The sequence below is a fragment of the Meriones unguiculatus genome, chromosome 19, assembly GCF_030254825.1.
Source record: "Meriones unguiculatus strain TT.TT164.6M chromosome 19, Bangor_MerUng_6.1, whole genome shotgun sequence".
NCBI lineage: Eukaryota > Metazoa > Chordata > Mammalia > Rodentia > Muridae > Meriones > Meriones unguiculatus.
The window spans coordinates 61013260-61026827 of NC_083366.1; the positions used below are offsets into that span (position 1 = coordinate 61013260).

At 47.6% G+C, this 13568-nt stretch overlaps 2 protein-coding genes across 6 annotated transcripts in view; one reads left to right on the top strand and one right to left on the bottom strand.

The window, feature by feature from the left end:
• The window catches only part of Atxn1 (ataxin 1), a 399758-nt gene extending 388454 nt beyond the window's left edge, over window positions 1–11304 (bottom strand). For 2 of the 4 annotated variants that reach the window (XM_060372972.1, XM_060372974.1), the window contains exons 1-2: window positions 11124–11304; window positions 2950–3070 (exon numbers count right to left, since the gene is read on the bottom strand). The gene's annotated coding sequence lies outside the window, so the exon portion shown is untranslated. Of the gene's footprint in view, window positions 1–2949; window positions 3071–9910; window positions 10044–10769; window positions 10950–11123 lie in introns of those variants that run through there. The other 2 variants (XM_060372975.1, XM_060372973.1) reach the window with 2 other exon arrangements.
• Window positions 11305–11311: 7 nt separating this feature from the next.
• LOC132649311 (skin secretory protein xP2-like) lies at window positions 11312–12247 on the top strand. 2 transcript variants are annotated; one of them, XR_009587743.1, is made up of 2 exons: window positions 11312–11711; window positions 12090–12214. XR_009587743.1 is itself a non-coding variant. In XM_060372979.1 (2 exons), the coding sequence occupies exons 1-2, from the start codon at window positions 11455–11457 to the stop codon at window positions 12245–12247; spliced, it is 378 nt and encodes a 125-aa protein (XP_060228962.1). In that variant the 5' UTR covers window positions 11331–11454. The 2 variants fall into 2 exon arrangements, 1 of the variants encoding a protein (XP_060228962.1); XM_060372979.1 differs by having other exon boundaries at window positions 11331–11711; window positions 12127–12247.
• Window positions 12248–13568: the final 1321 nt, after the last annotated feature.

Genomic DNA, 13568 nt, shown 5'->3' on the forward strand with positions numbered 1-13568 from the left:
TTCAAAGAGCAAATCACATGATCCTCCTCCTCACAGTCTTTCCTGAACTCCCACCACCTATCTGAATTCCTTCCGGGTCAGAATGTACCCCCCAGTAAGTACAACCCAACCCTTTCAGCTTTGTTAGCTACTTCAGCGCATTCCTTCTTTCCCTTGCCTGGTCACGAAGAATGGATAATCTCCGGTAGCTCTTACTCACTTTCATGTCCACAGCACCATGAAGTAGTTAAAAAAAAATACACAACGAATATATGAATGAATCACTTCTTTACATAGATAGTAGCTGTGAATAAGTTAGGTCATAACTTGCTTAGCTGTATCATATTTATAAAACAACAAGAGCCAGAAATAATAACCCAGACTTTCATTTAACAGAGTAACTCGAAAATGCCAGAGTACAGCATGATACTCTCTCCCTGCCCACATGGAGCCATCAGCTGTGAGGACCATAATGAGGCCATTATGTATGCAAAATGTTTAGATAATGCATAGACGCTTCTTTCCGATGCAATCACCGAAAATATCAACGGCCTAATGTTCAAGGTGACACTGCACTATTTTGTCACTGAGGCCGTGAGTGTCCGCATGACAGTTAGACTTGTCTGCGACGCGAGAAACCCCTGCATCTCAAGAGGGAAAGCAACAGGAAGACACCCCAGCCTGCCCACTGGCAGACACCTGCAGACCTTAGGAGGCTTCCCCTTGCAGCAACTAGAGGGCATTCTCCTCTCTACAGCAGCGCCTCTCAGCCTTCCTAAAGCTGTGACCCTTTAAGGCTGTTCCTCATGCTGTGGTGACCCCAAACCATAAAACTGTTTCATTGCTACTTCGTAACTGCAATGTTGCTATGTTGAGAATCACAGTGTAAACATCTGTGTTTTCTGATGGTCTTAGGTGACCCCTGTGGAAAAGGTCATTCGACCCCTAAAGGGGGTCGTAACCCACAGGTTGAGAAACACTGACTTAGAGGGAGTCAGTGTTTTCAAATCCACAGCCAATAAAATATAAAGAACCTATTTGCATAATGCAAAATTCAAAAGCAATGCTGTGGTGTGGTAACTCTCTCCATCTGCTGCTTTTCCCCACAGAGGTCTCTTAGATTCTTTCCTTTCTTTCTGTCTTGGGAATTGAACCCAAGGCTTCACACATGCTAGGTAAATGCTCTTCCATTGAGCTACAGTCCCAGACTTCTAGCTACTCTTTCTAAGGCTTAGACATAACTCTTAATCAGGCCTTTTTCCTTTTTTTTTAATTTTTATTCAAACTGCAAATGATTCCATTTAGGCATGCTATCCATCAGTTTATCTTGCTGCATTGCAAAAAAAAAAAAAATGTATTCTATCACAGGAAGACTTAACATAACTTCAGGATTTAAAATTCAGAAAAAGAAATAGAGCACTTATTGGCTTTGTAGAGCCACAATGGCCTACAGGGTTGGTCCAAAGACCAAGGTCTAGGTATATTTACTTGTTCCTAGTCATGTATGGTCCAGGAGCAGCCATGGAAAAACAAGACCATTACAATCATCCTGTCTAGAGATAAGCTGTGTGCTAACAGTGATAGCTTATGTGAGCAGGCCAAAAGCCACACACATACATTTTTATTTCATCTTCACAGTAGCACTCTTTTGTTCCCATCATCTATGAGGAAACTGAGGCACAAACAGGATCCAAACAGAATGTGCATGATCGGAGTAGCATCTTCAGACTTGAAGTCCAGACATTCTAGCTAGTGTCAGCGGCCATGGTGTTCGTGCTTGGCTTAAAGGAAACTGGCTTCTGAGATGTAAACACAGAAATCTGGTGAGTTTGCTTGGGAGTTTCATCTTGTTTGGCTTTTTGAGACAGGGTCTTGGGCTGTGTCCCTGGCTATTCCAGAACTCGATGCAAACTGCGCAATCCTTTCTCAGCTCACCCTACCAAGTGCTGTGACTGCAGATGTGAACCGTCATGCTTCTCACCACTGGGCCATTTTTTTAAATGAACACTTTCGGTAATGCTGGGATCTACCTCTTCATGAGTGAATTTTGAAGGCCTCGATTTGGGGTATGTGGTTTAGTAAGACTGCCTTCTGCTTTTTACCAAGAAAGGAAAGTTCCAGAAACATGTCCTTCATTCATTCCAGGAGACCAGCGGGGAACATTCTGATTCAGGAGGACTAGGGTGGAGCCCCAAATTCTGTTTGAAAGTCCTTAGAGTCTGTTACCCAGCCAGCCTTTGGAACTTCTCGTGTTGCCTGGCTTCATCGCTTCAAGCAGAGCTGCTCGCAAGGCAGCTGGAAATCCACCCTCTATTTTCTATTTTACAACCCTGCCTGGTTGGGTACACCAGTGTCCCCAAGCCCTTCCAGCCTCACATTCTAGCTGAATTCCATTTTCTCCAGATTTCACAGAAGGGCAGTGGCCTCTGGTCTGCTCTTCAACAGAGAACTCTGAGTCAGCACTCCCTGCTTACACACTGTTTCACGATTCTCTCAGCCAGAAAAATTTACTGTATGTGAGGAAATCAGGAAGTTGTAAAATTCAAACAGACACAAAGAAACTCAAGATTTAACAACTCCTGGTTGCCACTGACCCAACAAACAGTTCCCTGTTTCTCTGTAAATGTATCATACGACAGTAGGAGCCTAAGCTGTAAGAACCGAGACTCCGGGGAGCTGGCAGCTTCATGTTCTCAACTGAATTAAGGAAAAGTGACAAGTGAAATGATCAGGCACAAGCCCTAGGCAGCAACCATAGATCATCACAAATTTAATGCAGATTTCTTCATGAACCAAGTAGACCACAACCATAGATGCTGCCATTCAAGTCTAAAACACACACACACACACAGACACGCACATGGACACACCTGGGCCATTTCCCATAACAGAGCACAAGGCTAGTGAGCAACCATTCCAAGTCAGATTTTACCCTCAGATGGAAAACAGAAGACATCGTAAAACTCTCACCTGAATGTGATACTCTTCCCTGCCGAGGGGATGGAGGAAGAGGCGGTTGGACACAGATGACAGACAGATCTGCAGCTTGGAGAGACTGCCCTGGTGACCTGTTGCAGGATGCAGGATGCTTCTATAGTGGTCCAGGAAGTGCAGAAGAAATCCAAGATGAAAGACCCAAACAAAACAGAGAGACAAAAAAGAAGAATAAGCTGCTTTAAAAAGAGGTCTACCTTAAGACACAGGCACTGGAATACAAGTCTTAAGAACATCAAATTTTGGATTTTGTTATAGAAGAGTTACACAGATAGCAATCAGCTCAGGACAAGTCTGGTTTTATTCCACAGAGCTCAGGGTGGCCAACACATGAAATCTAGGCCATCCCTTCAGTCAAACGAAAACACTGGTCTCCATGTTTGAGATGGCCAGCGTCATTTTACCCAAGCATCCAATAAGTAAACAGAAGCCAGTTATCAGAAATAGCATCAGGTAGAAATGGGCATGGACTCAATAGCAATTAGGCCAAAAGCCTAATTTTAATCTAAAATATGTTATCTATCTACATGTAACTGGAAAGAAAATCATGGTAGACAGTTATTAACATACTAGTCCAAAGGTGAGTGGAAAAATCAAATACAGGAAGAAAATAGATTGCATTTTGAAAAAAGGGCTCATGTAGCCCAGGCTGATCTCAAATTTGCTATGTAGCTGAGGATGACTTTGAATTTCAGATCTTCCTGCCTTCAACTCCCAAGTGCTGGGAATACAAGCATGTGTCACCACGCCCAGTTTATGCAATGTGGGAGCATTGCACTTATAGCTTTGGGCATGGTAGAAAAGCACTCTTACCAACTGAGGTACATGCCTATTCCTAAATTCGAAATAATTTAATTACTGAGCAGACACTGTATTAACTTTCATTTTGCCCCAATAGTCAATCAGAGTTACCCACCATATGATGAATGTGTGAATAGATAAATGAATGAAGAAATGAATGAATCTTTATGGCTCATGGTGCCTGTGAGATAATTTTGGAAATTAAAGATGTATGTACAGAAACAGAAGCAGAGGCCTTGATCTGCTAGCATACTTTTTTTAACCTTAGCCGTTAGTTAAAATTATTTACATAAGTGCTAATAATATCCAATTAACTAGATTTCACCAAAATAATCAGCCATGCAGTTAGGATTTAAAAAAAAAAAAAATATCCCTCAACTAAGTGAATGCTGAACTGGTTTTCAGTCAGATCACTGGAGCCGTGCTGCATATGTGTTTAGGCTGATTTTAAATTTAGTTTGGGTTTCCTAAGCTCACGCCAGGTAACAGTAGGAAGGAGAAGGCACAGAATTATATTGGGTGTCAGAAAGAAACTATTCTGGAACTATGAATATGATCTCCAATGTGAGTAATCTGTAAACAGGTAAGGAAGCCAATTATGCTTGGGTACATGGCAACTCATCTCAGTAGTCATAATTATTTTCAACCATACACACTCTCTATTTTTAAGAGCACAGCCCAGCTGGAGAGGAAAATAACTTCTATTTCTTTCCAGCACTTTGCAAAGTAATGAATAGTAGCCAAAGTATTCTTCCTTCTAACGAATCCATTCACCACCAATTTATTTAAGTATCTATTACGTGCCTGGGTCTGCTCTGCAAAAGAAGTAGTTTTTAACAGTCTTTGGTTTCCCTGTGTGTAATCTGTGTGCAGAGGAAAAAGCTAAGTGGACTATAATGTCCTCACAAAAAGAAAATAAGGCACTGTATTTCCACCAAGAATGCTGTGGAGTTACAAACAGTGGCCGAGTTCATCAGAAGTTCACAAAATTCTATTTCATCTTAACACAGCATTTATTTTTAAGGGCAACGGAAGTCTTGATTTTTATCTGGTAACATTTCAAAGGAAGCTTCAAAATACTTAATAATCACTTTCCCAGAAGTTGCAAGTACCGGGGACTTGGGTTTGCTTGTATATGGATTTGTGTGTACACAGGGCCCTGTTTACACATCGCCCGGCAGATAAGGCTTGATAGAGTCCAAATTACAGTCTCCTCCCATTCTGCTAAGAGCACAGAACAGTCGAATATGATGCAAATGCAGTAAAATATTAATTTACTCCAGCACTGGCATACCTCCTTCTTTCAGAAAGCATTTGTCCTGCCTCCCTAGCCAGAGTAATAAAGAGTTATTTACCTGCTGTATCCCATCAAAAGGGGGGAAAAAAACAAAAAACATGAGAACAAAGGTAAAGCCAAATAAACTCACTGTAAAAACACGCAAATGATAAGCAAGACAATAACTATGGAATATCGTATACAATGATACACAAAATCAGAATCTTTAATATTTCAAAAGCACAAAGCAGAGAAACATAATACTATTAATGGTGAAAGATTACCAAACAAGACAGCCCAAATACCTAAAAACATGATGGTATAAAACGACCAAGAGATAGCACGGGAGTCAGGACCAGGGCAAAGGGCACAAAGAGAGAAAGGTGGCCATACACAGTGGCTAGAAAACGCCTTCTCCTTCTGTAAGAAGCACGCATGCTTACAGGTTGGCAGCTGTAATCACCACTAAAAATACTTGATAAATAAGTCTCGCTAAACCTGTCACATTTAAAGGGCACTTCCCTGGAAGCAGGAGGAGACTGAAGGAAGCCTGCCATCCGGCGAATACCCCAGGTCTTAGGACACCCTGAGTTTTCTGAAAGGGAATTTTCAAGTAGGATACCTTTTTTGTTTGTTTGTTTGTTTACATGATGGCAATTATCATTGCATTTTCATTACCCCACAAACGGTACCCATTAAGAGTTACAGGAGAAAAATCAATGAAACACGCCTGCTAACATCAAATAAGCCAAACAAAAGAGAATGTGAGTCGCTTTGTCTATTACAGTTCGAAGCCTGTTTTAGTTTGTGTGGGATGGTAGCAACAAGCAGTATAAGCATTTATAGTAAGTCATCCTGAAGGGTTCTGGTTTATAAGGTTATAAAATATGCCATTACACTGATAAAGTTAAAAAAAATACATATAAATAAAATTAGGAAACAAAAATAAAAATGCTGTTTCCACAAATAAGGCTAAATAACCACAAAGCATTTCTCTTCTTCTGTAATTTTAAGTATTTATTTAAAAAAAAAAAAAACCTCAATCCAATTACAACTCTTTCAGCCAATATTTTTTCAATTATGTAAAGCTAGCATCTTATATGCGCATCATCATGTTACTGCTCACAGAAAATTGGAATGAGTAAATTTATTCTACTAAACTAAATTAAACGCAACTAAAATAGTATTACTGCTGACTCAGAAATCTAAATCTTAAACAACAAACAAAAGAAAAACTATATGTTAGTCCTTGGGCAGAAATTGCAGCTTCCACTGCCATTTCCACAATTTGATGTTTTTAACAAACATTTAACAAAATAAGAAGGGCCTGCCTCTGTCCTCAGGTTGGAAATACGACCAACAGGATCGAAATCTGTTCTTTGAAGCAATTAAGTTGCACAAGCCTAACTCTCCCAGAAGCCAATCATTCAGACTCCTGTGCTTCTCTGAAAATACAAAGCCTGTAAGTCAGACGATTCCAACCCCCTAAAAGTGACAGACTGTCTCATGGGAAGGCTCTTTTCATATGCAAGTATTTAAGCTTTTTCGGAGTCTTCAGATGACTACAGTTCAAAGAAATTAACATTCACTCCTACACTCAACTGCTTACAGGAGCTGGGGGGCAGTTAGTGAAGTACATTTATTGACTAACCTCTAATAGGAAACAGAGCGAACTGCTACAGCCTATTAGTAGAAGCTGCCCTGCAAGGTAAGTAAGGGAGTAAAAGCCACTTGACATTTCAGCATGAGAGAGAAAACAAAGTCACATTATACAAAAGGAATGCGAAGCCTTGAACTCTTAACGGCAAAACCTGGGAGCCTTAGCAGTGTTGACTAACATTTTAGTAATCTCTTCACACTGGCCATTCCTGGGACTCTGGACAGTGGAAACTTTTGACCATCTTCAGCTATTTGATATGTAATCTGATGGCTCAAGAGCTTTTTCTTTAATCTTTCTCTTAAAAGCAACCGAGAGGCCTGAAGCCTCTCAATGCTATTTCCAACAAAATACCATTACTTGCCAAACCCTCTTAAAACGAAATGGGAAGGGGGAGGGCAATGCTTTTTCCAGTTCTCAATCAAGCACACACTTCTTGTATTTATTTTAGTGAAGTTTCATTTGCACACTGAAAAATCCATGCACACATTTAAATGCGAGTAAAGCTGTTCTCTGTCTGTTACAAAATAGACTCAAGGCCCTCCAAGGCATGTGTAAAACTTCAAACTTCTGTCCTCTCATTTAGATCCTGGCTTCATATGAATTTACCTTGCAGAAATAATGGCTCATTTTGATCACAGTGATGCTTCATTGGACCAGGGCAGAATAATGTTACCCACCACATAAACTTGTAACCAGAGGAAACTCCCAAAGACGCTGTGAGGAGAATTGAACAACTGTCTCAGTCTTGGCCCTGGACAGGAGGAGATGTGTGTGTGTGTGTGTGTGTTGGGGGAGGATGGTGATCTCTGTATGTCTTTCTCTCTTCTCTTTGAACGAATTTAGCTACTTGGCCTTAAAACTATAAACTGACTGGTAGAGTCACAACTAAATCATGACAAACTCAAAGTTCTGAAAACATTCCCCTTCGTTTGGATGGTATGAAGAGTGCTGGGCTCCAGCGATTAAAGCTACTTTTCTGTTTCCTTTTCTGTCATAATATTATCTTTCTGGCCTTAGTAGGCTTAAGGTGGTGCCCAAATACAAACACTGGACTGCAGCTCTCTAGATGTTCATTAAATTATATCCTAAAGTACAGTGCAAACTGTTTACTGTGCAAAGCTCTATGCATTATACTGGCTTGTATGGTCTCTAACTTAGCTGCATATATATATATATATATATATATATATTTTTTTTTTTTTTTTTTTATCAGGAGCGACAGATCCAAGTTAAGGAAGACACCATTCAGGATGGCTGCCTGCTGTCAGCACCAGTTTTTATAATGCAGGCTGTGAAGTTTTAGAATGTGACGGTAGGGTTGGACTTTCCAAATAAGTCATCTCCTTTCAGTAAACAATCTAGAAAGCGAGCCAGCACTGTCAGCAATTTCAATTCTGCAGCACGGGTGAGCTCCTCTCTCACACTTGAAAGAGTTAAGTGCCTGCAAGGCCAAAGGCTCCAGGCTGCAAAAGAAACGTGGCTTTAGTCAGCTCTGAAAGGTCGCTAGCAAGTATCAAATACTTGTTGATCTGCTCACAATCAACACCAGTAAGATTGTCAGGCTCCTTTCACTGTCTGGGAGATGCATTTACATATTGTACCCAGTAGGAAGAGCGTGTTGGTTTCTTTTAGAAAAGCTGAGTAGCTAGAAGCCTCATTCAGTGTCTACTGTTCAAATGACTGAAAGAAGACGCAATTGAAACAGTGAATTCTCTCCCCTCCGGTTTGGGCAGCTCAAATACTGTGCATAAAACCCTCGGAGTAGTTCAGGAAACCCACCTGAATGGGCCGAGGAACACTGTCTGTTGCCATGGCAGCCTGATCTAATTACATGAGTGATCAGGGCTGGAGTAAGTGTACAGAAAACTAACACCGCTGACAATATCTGTATGATGAGGGAGGCAGACAGGCGGAGGCTTTGCAGCCTCAGCTTTATGTGGAAGGTGGCATTCAAGCCCATTTATTTGCAAAGCTGCTAAAATATTGACTGATGCAGGGCCAGTCAGAGGACAATCAGAGGAGATTAAACGCCACAGCTAAGCTGTTGTGGTGCAATCCCTTTCCAAGAGTTCCTGTGCATGTTTTTCTTCTTTCTGGTGGCTACCTCTAGCTTCCGCTGGTATAAGCCTCATTCAAAAATAAAATAAAATAAAAATAAAAATAAAATCCCTTGGCTATCAAACTATCTTAGCTACCCACCCACCATCAATAAACTAGAGGCTGGGCATAAGCAGGGCTTCTAGGAACGGAGGGCTCTTCAAAAAGCCAAACAGAAAGGGTTTAAGCAAACACCCTTGCAAAAGTAACCAGCTGTGCCTAAAAATAATCAGCGTGTAACTACCTTGTTGCCTACGATCTATAGCGACGATGTTTAAATATTAAGAAGAGCTTGCATTATAAAACAGGAATGTCACCGAGACGAGACTACCAGGGAAACGTATTGCATGCACACATTTCCCCGCATGCCTGGCAGGGTGCGAGGTGAGAACTCTTCAGGCATTACTTTTTATTCTGTAGGTGGTGTGGGGTCTTCTAATCTCACTAATTGTATCCTGTGGCTCTCTCCGAGAAGCTAAGAAATCTCTTCAGGGCCAGAAACAGTTTGGAGGAGTTCCTACTGCACAACATACGGTAAACAAAATAAAAATAGCTTGCCTTTCTTGTTAGCCACATAGCGCATTATATAACCAGCTTCCGACTGGCTTTTTTTTTTTTTTTCGCCCTTACTACTCTTCAGCAATTTCCCAACCTTCCTAAGTATTTATATTACCCTCTTATCTGTAGGATTATACAGCAAGAAAGCAAAACAAAACAGGACACCCAAGGGATCGGACTAAACCCCACCGTCTTAGAACCCTGATTTTTTTTTCCTGGCAGAGTCTAGATCACCACCCTCCTTCCACCCCCCACCACTAAGGTCCTTGCTCGATCTCCCTCGAAAACCTGAATTGTTTCACCGCTCCCAGTCAGCGCGCTACGTGGTCTGAAATAAAATGAAAGCGCGCAAGCTACGGAGTTGAAGGAGGTGGCTAGAGAGAGGTCGCAGCGCTGCAGGCAGCCAAGGGACCCCGCGGGGACCCCCCCTCCCCAACGCGACGGTGTCGGCCCCCTCCGGGCCCGGGGACACACACTCACGCGCGGGCACTTCCACACTCGCACACTCACACGCGCTCACTCCCTCCTCCCCGACCCCGCCTCACCTCCTGCTCCGCCGGTCCGGCCCCTTCCCTGCCCCCCTGCGGGACCGGCCTGCGCGCTCCGCGGCCACCACGTAGGAGGAGGCGGCGGCGGCGGCGGCGTCTCGGGCCCCGAGTGAGCGAGCCGCGGGGCTCCGGGGCGCATCCCAATCCCCGCAGCGCCGCCGCCGCCGCCGCCTCCTCCTTCCCCTCCTCCCGTCTTCATTCACCCTCCCCGCCGCCGCGCAGCCGAGCGGTCCCGGCGCAGGGCAGCGCCCGCAGCTCCTCCGCGCTGGGGACGCCGGGCCGGGCCGGGGCGCTCGCGGGCTCCCGGCTCCCCCGGCTCCCGCGGCTCCGGCGGCGGCGGCGGCTGCTCTGGATCAGGAAGCGGCCGCACCAACAGGGCGGCGGTGGCGGCTGCAGCCAGGGCCCGTCCCCGCCGCCGCCGCTCCAGCTGCGCCGCGCCGGCCCGCGCGCCCCTGCCCCCCGGCGCCGCCACCTCTCTGCGCCCCCCAGCCGCGCGCACGGTCCCCTCCCGGCCCCGGAAAGGCTGGCCCCGGGCGGGGAGACCCCAGGCTCGGGGTCGCCTCTCCGCCGAGCTGGGCGACCACCTCCCCCCTCCCCCCGGGCGGGGAAGCCCAGCCCTCCCTCGAGCCCCCAGCAGCGTTCACCGCCCCTTCCAGGGAGGGGGACTGTAGAGGAGCGGAGAGGGCAGCGCGACCCTCAGCCGCTGCCACCTCCCCCCTGCGCCACCAGGAGGGAGGAGGACCCGGCTCCCTGCGCTCCCCAGCGCCGGACCAGCAGCAGCCGGAGCGGGGCGCCGCCGCTCTCCCCACCCGCGCCCCCCAGCCCGGGCGCGCCCCCTCTCCTGGCGGCCGCCCACCAGCCTCTGGCTTGCTCCCCTCGCCCGCCGCTCCAGCGTCCAGAGTGGGGTCCCGAGCCGGGAGGCTGGAGCCCGGCACCGCTGTATGTACACACACTCACACACACTCTACACACACACACACACACACACACACACCACAACGCGTCCGTTTCCTTCTCTCCTCTTCCAGCTGTTTTCCGTGCAGCCCATTGAGGCTGGGGGGAGGGGGGTGCTGTATGCTGGGTGTTCTTTGGCCCTCTCGGAGGAGAGGGGTGAGGGGGGGTGATTTTAATCTAAACCGGAGGGGGGGAGAGGCGGATGGGGGAGGGGGGAGAGAAAGAATCAGAGGAGGAAAAAAAAATAGCCACTTACTGTAAAGTGTAAATGGATCTGGGGTTGCGTGGGGAAGGGGGACAGAGGGAGAGAAACAGTGTCCTGCGGCTGCTGTGGCTCTAGCTGCGGCTCCACAGGGCTTGTTTTGGATCCCCCTGCAGTGAAACAGGTCCTGTACGGCTCCGCCACTGTAGTAGAAATGATGTCTGCGGTATACTCTGCTCTCTCCTCCTCCTCCTCCTCCTCCTCCTCCTCCTCCTCCTCCTCCCCCCCTCCCCTCCCTCCTCCCTCCGCCCGCCCTCCCTCCCTCGCGCTCTCTCTCGCGCTCGCTTGCTCGCTCCAGTATGTAAATGTGTAATAGAAGCCAAATATGGAGCAGTTGGCTGCCGCCGCCGCAGCTCAAGGATCCGACTTCGGGGGGGTGGGGGGGCACCCTCTGGCAGGCGGCCCGGCGAGCCGCACAGAGCACGGCGAGCGCACGGCGCGGCTGCCGGCCGGCGCCCTTAACCCTTCGGTGCACCCGGCTGGAGCGCCGGTCCCTCCCTCCGGGGGAGGCCCGGGGCCTCTCCGCGACCGCGGCTCCGGATCCCCGACCCCGGCCGGCCGGAGGGGGACTGTGCCTTCCAGGTTTGAGAGGGGCGGGGAAGTTGGGGCGATGAGGTCATTGGAGCGCTGACCGGCTCCCCGCAACCTAGTTGGAGGGGACCGGCTGAGAGCAGGGTGCAGCTCGGGCATCCTGGGGGACTCGCTGCGAGGGCTCCCACCCGGTAGCACACCCAAGTGGGGGGGGGGGCGGGGAGGTCGGCTGATTGTGGTTCCCAAGTGTCCCCGGCGCGCGTCTGGGAGGACTCGCTCGCTGCACCCTCGCCGTCACCCCTCCAGCCCGAGCCCCCAGCGCAGCCCCACGCTGCACCCGCGTCTCCTGCCCCGGCTCGCAACTCGGGGAAAGTTGTCAGGCTTTCCCCAGCTTGCACCGGCCACCTTCACCTTTCCCGCCCGCGCCAGCCGGGGACCTCCAGACCCTCCTCCCTTGATGCTACAGGAGGTCTAGCAATCCGCCGCGGGAATCGAACGCGTCAGCCCTAGCCCCGGGTAGCCAGCCCGCTCGCTCCTCTCGCACCCATCGCACCCAGCGGGGGAGTCATTCATCTCATCGGAAGTGAGGTAACCGGTGCACCGAGCTTTTTTTTTTTTTTTTTTTTTTTTTTTTTTTTTGGAGGTTCTTGGGAACCCAAGGCGAAGGAACCTCCCCTGGTCCCCGTGGTTAAAGTCAGGCGTGGAGTCCACGCCCGTCCCCTCGGGCTGCGCCGCCGCCAGGTGTGAGTCGGTGGGGAGGCATCTCCGGAGGAGAGCACCGTGCCAACAGGTGTGGCGCCCAGCGGAAGGGCGGCGCAGCCTCCGAGGGTCGCTCCGAGCCGCGTCCTCTGCTGCTGCGGATGGTTCTCCAAGGCCAGTAGGTGTCAGGCCAGCATCTGACCCCTTCCAGGTGCTTAGTTAGGACGGAGAGTCTCGAAACCCGATCCCTCGGTCTCGCTGAAAGCCGCTGCTGTTGACTGCCAGCCGAGGCTGAGAGACCTTTTTGGCTCCGTTTACTTATGACCTAACAGTTAGTCACTGCCTGAGCCAGTGTACAGAGCCACCAAGAGAAATGTGGGAGCTTTTAAACTACTGTATTGAGGAGCCAGTACTTCAGAAGTTAAAAAAAAAAAGAAAAGAAAAGAAAAGGCCGCGGTGGCGTGTGTGTGTGTGTGTGTGTGTGTGTGTGTGTGTGTGTGTGTGTGAGAGAGAGAGAGAGAGAGACATATCCTCAGGTTTTGAAATAACGTGCACGCATCCACGATTACTTAAATAGAACTACGACTGCTCCCTTCCCCCCACCCCACCCCCCATAACTGCGCTGTTCACTTAAAGATCCGTGATTGTTAGGCTTCCTATGCTAAGGTGGCTTTGCTGGTCTCATTACAGCCTCTAGTGGACGGTTAATGTGAGTTTCCTGTCCAGGCTCTGTCTGGTTTTCTTTTCCCTCCCGAGCTCTATGGAGGTGAAGGTTAACAGTTGAGAGCTTAACTGAGTGGAATCTTTCGCGCACTCCTGGTAAAGCTGTCTTTGAAGAGGAGCTGAGGCTGGCCAGCTCGCCCGTGGAAAAGGCGCATGCCCTGTGCTGCAGGTATTGTGGCCTGTGGGGTCGACAAAGCTTCTGTTACTCGCTTCAGCTGCAGACAGCTTTCATAAAAAAGAAAAAAAAAAACAAACTAACAAAAAAAACCTGAATTTCATCTAAAATATTTTTATAACAGAAAGTATGGGTTGCCATGCTTTTGGCGTAACTGAGATGTTTTTATTCCAGCTCATAATCTGCAAAGTGTCCAATACACCTCCAACCCTATTTTTAGACATCTTACATTTAGAGAAGTTTCAAGAGAAAAAAACTAATATTGTAATTATTACGTTAGTGTAAGCAGTTAATTTGCATTATTTTAACAA

Bases quoted from the DNA above. Each gene is read 5' to 3' on its own strand.
- LOC132649311 (XM_060372979.1), top strand. From the start codon at position 11,455: ATGGAGCAGTTGGCTGCCGCCGCCGCAGCTCAAGGATCCGACTTCGGG. The intron at 11,712-12,126 runs GTTTGAGAGGGG...TTGATGCTACAG, and splicing joins AGGGGGACTGTGCCTTCCAG to GAGGTCTAGCAATCCGCCGC.